A 9493-nucleotide genomic window follows, 5' to 3' on the forward strand; every position below is an offset into this window, starting at 1 on the left:
GCATATAGAAGATATTTGTGAGCAAATACTGATTAGCTTTAACACAGACAAAAAAATAGCCTCTTTTACTGTGTTTTTCATAGAGGAAACTCTGGAAACAGCCATTGAATTGAAGAGGAGATGGGAGAATGTTGGACGCTCATAAATGCAAGAAGCAGGTGCTGTTCCATCTAACCAAATGTAAGAAGAGAAAGGGGTGTTATTTTTGGAAACTTGAATGGGGATAAAAGCAACTTGTGCTTCACAAAACAGAACCTGGGCCTGAGAAAAAACAAACCTACTTTTTGAAGAAGAAGAGCTATTATAATAATAATAATAATAATAATAATAATAATAATAATAATAATAATAATAATAATAATAATAATAATAATAATAATAATAATAATAATAATAATAATAATAATAATAATAATAATAATAATAATAATAATAATAATAATAATAATAATAATAATAATAACAATAACAATAATAATAATGAATTATTTATATTTAGATTTTCCACTTCAAATATACTAAACAACATTCATGACATTTTTTTTTCTTTGTATAAATCATGGAATTAATGAAGTGAAAAACTATATTCTAGAGCTGAGCCTATGTTTTTTTTTTCTGAGCTCCTCTCTCTTTTCTATGAATAATGATTTTTTATTCTATTATATTTATGTTGAAATCTAAAAGAATTAATTGCTTTTTAATTATTATTTAAGGTATAATTGATTATCATTATTTAATGAAGTCTCAAATTCATATTTTTATTGTTTTTTTTTATTTAGATATTTAACACTTTATTACTTAATAGTTGATACATTGACTTTTTATTTTTTCTATTTTCCTTTTTTTGCTTTCTTTGATAATTTAAATTCTTTTTACGTTTATTTATATTTTTAAAATGAAAGACAAACAAATAAAAGGAAAGAAAAACGTACAACAGCATTAAAATTATTTTATTATTTACTTTTTTTTATATCAAATAAATTATCAACTATATTTGTATAACACTAATAAACATTTTTATTCTCTAAATAAAATAAAATTATATTAATAATTATTGAAGTCAGAATTTATTTAATGATACAGTTAACTAAAAAAGTTTGTAAACTTTAATGTTTATTAATTATTTTTAACTAATGCCTTAAGACACTACTTGACCCTTATTAAAATACTTTTTTAATTCAAATAACTAAAACTAAGTTTACATGAAATTTAATAAACTAAACACGGAATTAACTTACGTAATACATTATATATATATATATATATTCATTGAAAAAAATGTGAATTTAATTTGGGAGGAAAATACTACCATACCGAAATATTATAACTTCATTATTTATGGCTTATAATTTTATATAAATGTTAAAAATAGGTTTTAATAATACTTGTTTATTTGAATAATGAAAAACTTATGCAAATAAGGTTTTAGATTTGTAAAGGGAAAAGGTGATACTTTGTAAGTGGAAAATGTGATATTAGAAAATAAAGAGTTTTATTTTGATAAATGTATAATTTCACTCAAAAACCTAAATCCTAGGCTACATTTTAAAGTTAAGCCAAGTAGGTTGCTAAAATTAGGTGAATCAGAGCATTTTCATTTCGTTAAACTAGTCTAGTCTATAAACCTTTTTTTAAGTTAAAAACTAAAATAAAAAGTATTATAAAAATCAATTCTTTTGTAATATATTATTTTAATGATATAAATATACAATAATATTATAAATCAACTCATCTAACTAAAGAAGATTAGACCGCTCACTTCAATTTTCGTGGACCATTGACAACCTTATTTAAACTAGCTTACTACTATAAAGCAACATACTTAAAAGTTACTATAACTCATCCATCAACTATGCCAAATTCAATATGAAAATGATACCTTTGAACATTTTATTGATGCAATTATTGTTTGATTCAAACTATTATACATTTTATTAGAAATTCTACATCAACTATAAATCATATTAATCTATAATACATAATTGAATGTAAAAAATATCATCTTACAAACTGATTTTATAAAAAGTAAATTTAAAATTTATTTTTTAACATAATATAATATAAATAAGATTTATTGTCACAATAGAATAATTCTATGACCACATCATAGAATCACCATAATTTTACTCTTGGCACCATTTGTTTTATAAAAAAAACTATATAAATCTACATGTAATTAATTATTTTTCACGTTTCGTCTCTCATGGTTCATTTTGATACCCAAAACAAATTTTGGGGTTTAATCAAACATTTAAACTGCAAAAACATTTTAGAGGTTCAAATTAATTTTAACATGCGACTGTAATATCAAAAACGTGGTTTATTTCTGTAATGCTCTTTAAAACTATTAGTTTATATTTAAAGAAAACAAAATACTGTTGAAGCATGAGGAAAGAAGAATAGGTGAAGTAATTGTGCAAATGGAAGAATAAATATCAAGAACTCCAAACAAAAAATATGTATTTTTAAATATGAAATTATTATTTGATCACACTTAAAAGAAAAGGACAATTTTGTTTTGTCATGGAACATATTAGTATTTCGGGTCCATGAGACAGTTTCCTTTAAAACCTAATTAATGTCAGGTCCAAGACTTTGGGTCAGAAGGTCCACCAGAGGTCCAGGTCAATTCGGCTTGGCTGAAACCCACTGTTGCTTTTTAGTTGGAAATTGGTCCAATCAAAAAGTTGTTGGAACAAGGTTACCCATTGGCTCACTTCTCTTCCTATAAACTTTTGAGGAACAACTCCGAAACAGTAAATCTTTAAAACAAATAAACATTCAACAGATTATAGAACAAAGTTTGGATGATTTGCTTAAACTTAAAAATAAAAGCTTTTAAGAAAATTGGTTTATCTATAAATAACTTTTACTAATGTTCTGTTACAATTATAAAAAAATTATTTTTTAATTAAAAGTGATAGAAAATTTAATTGTAATATATTATCGGTCTAAAGATATGGCTTTAAAAAATGTTTGGACATTGCAAAATACAAATTGTCAAAGTATTGGAAGGTAGCCATTTCCATAAACATGAATTGAATTTTCCTAAACAGCTATAAAATATAGTTTAGTGGACCTTTCTCCTTTGGCAACGCGTAGGAAAAGCAGTGTGATGTTCTCACAGGATTTGGATGTCATTTCTTTCCTCATAAACAAACCCACCCCCACCATATGTCGTACCACTTTTGTTTTAAATAGAAGAAAATAATGTAGGAAAGTACGAGTAATAATGTGTAAAAATTTATATTATCCTTCATTCACAAACATATTGTGTGTTAAATTTATTAAAATTTATAACAGTTAGTTAAAAACGATACTAAGAATCACTTTCAATTAGTTGACCGAGTTAACTTTCACATTAAATTCAAATAACTTTGAGATTATTTGATTTTTTTTATTTTAAAAACGAAAAAGATATTTCAGTTCTAAATCAAAACCTAATTTTATCAAACCAGTTTTCTCTCTTAAAAACAGAAAACGGTTTTTAAAATAAGAAACAATATGATTCAAATTTTGATATTCTTTCATACAGGATATAATAATACCGGAACAGTTTACAACAACATATTTAAATTTTGGAAAACTGGCAGTTTGCATTAGTCAATGACATACAAAAAATCTCCAACTAAAAGGATATATCAGAATTTCCCCCCCAATATCACTGTGTTTGCATAAGATAGCCAACTACAACAAACACAAGAAAGGCAACCCATTTCCCCAACCTTTCACATATTGCGACAGATAGTTAAGAAATTTTAGCAAAATAAAGCGACTGAAATCAAACAGACTAGTCTGAGGTTTGGAGGTAGTAAATGTCAAATTAAACATGCACTAACAATGGAAGGAAAAAATATATATAAAAAATTCATACGTTTAACCAAGGTATTCAGCTTTTCAAAACCCAGGTTTTGACAAACATCGAACATGCTTCAAAGGGCACCGGATTCCACATTTGATTAAACATCAGATTGAAGCCAAAAGTTTCACAAAGAACACGTAGATATCTTTGCCCAACTGAGATATTAGGCCAACCAAAATGAAATCCAATGTCTTGTTGGAAATCTGGAAAATTGAGCTCTAAAGATAGTGATATGGAGGACACCGATAAGAGTTGAAATAAGGATAAATTAGATTCTCAATTACAAAACAAGTCTAACATGCCAATGAAGTGCACAAAATCTATTTACTTACTATGTATGGATCATTGATCGGAATTGTGGAGTGTATGCATAAAACGAATATTCCGTTTATAGTCATACCTCGTGTCATGCCGGCTTTATTGTGGCCATGTTCTTCCAAGAGCCATTTGGACCTTGTGCTAATTGATCATTGCTGAGCATTGATGCACTAGCCACAGAGCAATGACAACTTTCTTGTGTTAAGCTTACAACCATAAAAGGAAAAACATGTTCACGTAGCTTAGTAGCAGATGCACAAGTACTAGAACAGCATTGTTCAAAGCAGTCATGTCAGGTATTAGATGAACTGAAAGGATAATCCAAATCGACAGATAAATAACACAAATTATAAAACAACATGAGGAGTTGCTAAAAGTTTTGAAGAAAGTGAATACTTTTCATACGTATCCACATCAGAAACTAAAAGGCCTTTTCAACAATGTCTACTGCATTGGGTCCTTAGGTTTTCTGTCAAAATTATCTTTATCTAAAAAATTGGTGCTTCTTTGAACATTTCGACATCTTAGTTATGTTACTATTAATTAATATATGTGATTAACAGTTGTTTAGTTATAGAAAAACAAAATGCCCATTATAACCATCCATAGTGCACCCTTCTTCTACCTTCTACTTATAATTACATTAACACTACAAAGCTGGATATTCAACATTTTAACCATTAACTAGGAATTGACATGTAAACATCCTCTGCATGTTATGCACGCGCAGAAAATGACAGTGATCATTTCATTAGTAATTGATACTGAATCATGCATCAGCATGCAAAAGATATCACAATTGAATAATAAGCTAAGGTGAAAGTTTTCAATTGTACATTCACATATCAGGTCATCCCATTGTATCCACAAGACTCTGAGCATGCATCCTCCGCAAAACATATATACGAGGCTAACAGGTGGCCTGAAATGGAAGAATGCGAGAACTCCACAAGCCAATGGAAGTGTTGGCTTATCAAGAGCCATACTAGAAAAGCCATCCCTTGTCTAGAGCAAGAGAAAATCTGTAGACATCTGGAAGCAACACCTACATGCCTCCTCAGCCCTGGAAAACGCAGGGGAAGCATTACTAGTATCTTCAAATGACTTTGTTTGTACTTCCAAATTATGGAGAACAGAGACAAGTATTACACATTGTATGTCCCCTACATAACATTACTTGTATCGTTGTATGTAACAAATTAAGAAAGGAAACGAAAGTTTCTCAACTCGTTCTAATTTAAGAGCAATGATATGAATGTAAAACAATCTTCTAAAATCAGCATGAAATATAAATTTTTTTATGCAAACACAAGTCCTATAAAGCATGTTATTCATTGAGCCTCAATATATACCAGCATTTTAGTATACCACTAAATTTTAAATCTCAGTGGTCAGATCATGTCTTCCAAGTGTGCAAAATCTAGAATGTAACTTAAGGTTCCAGGAAGATCCTGATGTAGTGTCTTTACAAGAAGAAGCCCAAAGGAAATTAAGAGGATATATCATAGAACAGATTGACAAGAATTCAGAAATTATTACTTATTCACGAAGTTTAGCATATACATTCACATGAAACTATACCACTAAGTCACAAAACATAAATGAAGGACTGAAATATTTCATCTTTCTTCTTACAGTTGAATGAGGTTGAGATCAAACTGTCAGGAAACTCTATCCTAGGGAAAAGTATTAAATTGAAGATGAAAAAATTTCCTGTCATCTGAAAGGAATGCTATTTTCGGATGAAATCAAATTTCTTAGCTCCCTTAAATGTTCATCGTTTGATATGTGGAGCGAAAGACGTAGGTTTGTCATTAATGCTTCCTGTTCCCAACTTAAGGGTCCTGATGCATGCAATGCCTCAATTGTACAGCGATAGGCATGCAACTCTAACCTATGAATTTCTGCTGCCAATTCCTCTTGTGTAGGAGGGGAACAATTTCCTTCCTCATAACCCCTCTGGCAAGCAGACTCAGCATCACTAAATGGACCATCTACATCTTCAAAAGGACCTGCAGATACAGGAAATTGCAATTTATAGGAATTCCTGCTAGTGATACTACAACTACCAACAGAGCACGTAACACTATCAGCATGATTTGATTCTAAGTTTTCTCCAAATGAACAACCCACAGCGCCAGTTTGCTTCCTCCTTCCTATCTCCACCATATTAGGAATCCCAGTTTTTCTGTTTATAGAAGCAGGTAAACATTCTTCAGCGAGCACATCTCTTGGAAAACTCACACCCTGTACCTGTTTGAATGGCGTGAGTGAATTTCTAACTCTTATTCTGTGACATCCACCTTCATTTTCAAGTGCTCTAAACTTTGGGGGAGGTTTAGCATATGCCTCAACTTGTGAATGACTTCCTCTTTTCAATGTTTTAAAAGAGACAAGTCGAGATTCCAGAATACTCAGGTTTTTCTTTTCAGGATGGTAGTAAGTGGAACCTGACAGTTTTGTCTTTGTAGCCGTCCTCTGAAGTTGGCTAGAACGTTTTCTATTCTCACAGCTGGCAGAACCCTGAAGATGGGAGAAGGTTAAATAACTATTCATCCATAAAACAGCAAGGAGGGACCAGAAGAAAAATAGTACAAAGAAAAACTTGTGAAAGCTAAGTGAAACGAAACGAAAACTGGAAAACTGAAGAAAACGTGAAAGTTAGACACAGGCAATATTGAAAGAAAAACAACCTAAGAAAATTTTCTTTTTATAATTTTATTAGTTACTTTTAGCATAGAAGACATGCTGAATAAATGAAATTTGAAATATTCAATCAAAAGTTAAAACCAGCACAACAGATGTGTTACTATATTCACATCAGTAAGCCAACAGCACTAGGAAATTACTAACAGGAGAAAATGTATTCAGAAGCCAAAAATGAAGGTACCTTTCCTACTATTATCCACTTGTCGTCTTGCCAAGACTGTCTCACCCTAATGTCAAATTTGCTCACTTGAAATTCCAAAGAAGATCCAAGTAGCCTGACCAAAATGTAGTTTTTACCCAAAACCTTCAAAACTGTAGCCATCTTCCATGAGAAGTTCTGGAAGACCTCAACAACATCACCTGGAGTCCAATTCTCCATGAATACAGGTACTGGCGGACAAGGCCTGATGTCTTTCCTGGATACCCGCTCCACAATTGCCTCACCAGCATCATCTTGATATCCATCATATTTAACAGTATAGTGATGGCTATTACCGCAAATGATCTCTGCAGATAGCCAGGAGCCACAAGGCACCTCAACTTTGCTCAACACTTCCACCTTATTACCTTTCTTGAATCTCATAATTGCTAATGTACTGCTCTAAAATTTCAACCTGAAACCCTGCTCTTCAATAACAAAAATCAAAGTAAGAAACAAAAAAAAAAAACTTCAGCTGCTCCAAAAGAAAATGAAAAATAAATATATGATAAAGATTAAAGCAACCCATCATCAACATGTAGAAATCACTGAATCGATGATGATATCAATCAATAAATAAACATAAAACGTACAAACAAAAGAGAAGCCAAATAACAGGTCCCAAAATAAATATCCGAAACTCTTACATTTAATCAATTTAGATCTTGACTTTTTAGACGGTAAAAACAACTAATCATAAAGTATAAGGATTTGATCAGGAAAAAAAAACAGAGGCCAAAGAAAGCTAAATACAGAACTCGGTTGGAAGTTTATGTTCAAAATAGATAATGATACATAACAGTAAAATTTAAAATAAAAACACAAAGACAGAAAAACTGGGAGAGAAACAGACCAATCAGTGACGACAAAGTCCAATTGATCAGAAGTAGAACAAATGCCCTTAAACCGAGTTCACCTCATTTGAATGTTAAACCCGATCGACAGTGCTTTATGCCAGTGATTTGCTGAGTTTCAATGTTCTTTCTTTTTGTTATTCTGGCTCTCTCTTTTTTTTTCTAAATTTTATTTATTTTGTAAATATTATAAGGCAAAAAAAAAACTAAATAATACTAAATCAGGTAAAAACAGAACCTGAGCGGAGAATTATGATTCTATTTCCTTTTCTCAGCAACAAAAAAAGAGAGCAAAAGAAACAACAAGAAGAAGAACAAATCGTGCAGAAAATTGAAATTGAAAGCTCATTGTTAAAATCATAAACAGAAATAACAATCCATTAATTATACAGAGAAAGTGAATTAGTAGATGGAAGGAGAGGAAATTGTAAGAAGGGAGGAGAAGAAAATTCACTGACCTTGTTCCGATTCAGAAGACGATCTTTTCGTCTATGTGATTTTCACTCTCTCCTCCTTGTTATTGTGATTGCGGTTGTTGTAGAATTTTTCCCTTTTGTTTTTATTTGTAAAATTATCATATTCATTGTGTGTTTGTTTCTCATAAATTTATTTAAATTAATTTGATTTAATTACTTTATTTATTTATTTATTCTTAAAAATAAGCTGAATTTTCATTGCCAACTGCCCAAGAATAGCTTGTTGAGTTGGGAATTAACTGTTTCATCTTATTGTAAACATTCCTTGTGTCAACCATCCTCCTTCCTCTTTCCTTTCTCTGTGTTCATATAATTCATATAAATAAAATAATTATCTTTTTTTTTTATTTTCAAATTTTTAATTTACAACAATACCAAACTTACTCTATCTTTATCTTTTCTCTTTTCTCTGTACAAACATTCTTTATAAACTGCAGACGATTGTTTAGTATTGTGTTGCCAATTTTAAACTAATTCAAACATTGTAACATAAATGTTTGTAGAAGAAATTAGAGGGTACTAACTGCTATATGACAATATCTTTATTAACATTTGATAGAAATAAATATACTATTTGTTGTATTTGAAAATAGGTATAATATTTTTAGCCAGCGGTTAAAAGATTCCTATCATGAAAATTCTACTCCTTCAACACAAATTAGTTATTTTTCATATATAATTTTTTTATAATCTTAGTTTTAACTTGTTTTGACAAATTTATTATATAATAAACTAAAGAGATAGACACATATATAAATAGAGAGAGAAAAATACCTGTTATGATGAGAAGCGTGCTTATTTTAGGATATGGAAAATAGATAAGAATATCAAGTGTTAAAATTAAAATATATGAATATTTAGAGTTATAAGTTAATTTGATTAGATAACTACTTAAAAACTTGTACTGATTTATATTTAAACTTTAATTAAATATATTTTAGCACATTTTCTCTACTAATAACAATTTTAGAATAAATTAGCTGTGGTTGACCATTACCATTTCAGCTATTATGCGCTAGAAACCAATATATTTTTTCAAGAAAAAAAAAATTAAATAAGAAACATAAAACCATCT

The 9493-nt window shown here is 29.7% G+C and overlaps 1 protein-coding gene across 11 annotated transcripts; it reads right to left on the reverse strand.

The window, feature by feature from the left end:
- Positions 1-3875: 3875 nt before the first annotated feature.
- LOC108335017 (uncharacterized) lies at positions 3876-8552 on the reverse strand. 11 transcript variants are annotated; one of them, XR_008246242.1, is made up of 6 exons: positions 8401-8551; positions 7071-7511; positions 6075-6703; positions 5017-5243; positions 4263-4350; positions 3876-4065 (listed from the first exon to the last, which is right to left on the reverse strand). XR_008246242.1 is itself a non-coding variant. In XM_017571239.2 (4 exons), the coding sequence occupies exons 2-4, from the start codon at positions 7470-7472 to the stop codon at positions 5186-5188; spliced, it is 1089 nt and encodes a 362-aa protein (XP_017426728.1). In that variant the 5' UTR covers positions 7473-7511; positions 8401-8551; the 3' UTR covers positions 3876-5185. The 11 variants fall into 11 exon arrangements, 4 of the variants coding, with proteins under 4 accessions (XP_017426728.1, XP_017426537.1, XP_017426459.1 ...); XR_008246241.1 differs by having other exon boundaries at positions 3876-4080; XR_008246236.1 differs by having other exon boundaries at positions 3876-4350.
- Positions 8553-9493: the final 941 nt, after the last annotated feature.

The sequence above is a fragment of the Vigna angularis genome, chromosome 1 (assembly GCF_016808095.1).
Source record: "Vigna angularis cultivar LongXiaoDou No.4 chromosome 1, ASM1680809v1, whole genome shotgun sequence".
Taxonomy (NCBI): domain Eukaryota; kingdom Viridiplantae; phylum Streptophyta; class Magnoliopsida; order Fabales; family Fabaceae; genus Vigna; species Vigna angularis.

Coding starts and splice junctions, on each gene's coding strand:
- LOC108335017 (XM_017571048.2), bottom strand. CDS start 7,472: ATGAGATTCAAGAAAGGTAATAAGGTGGAAGTGTTGAGCAAAGTTGAG. Junction 6,704..7,070: donor AGTGGATAATAGTAGGAAAG/GTACCTTCATTT, acceptor TCCCATCTTCAG/GGTTCTGCCAGCTGTGAGAA.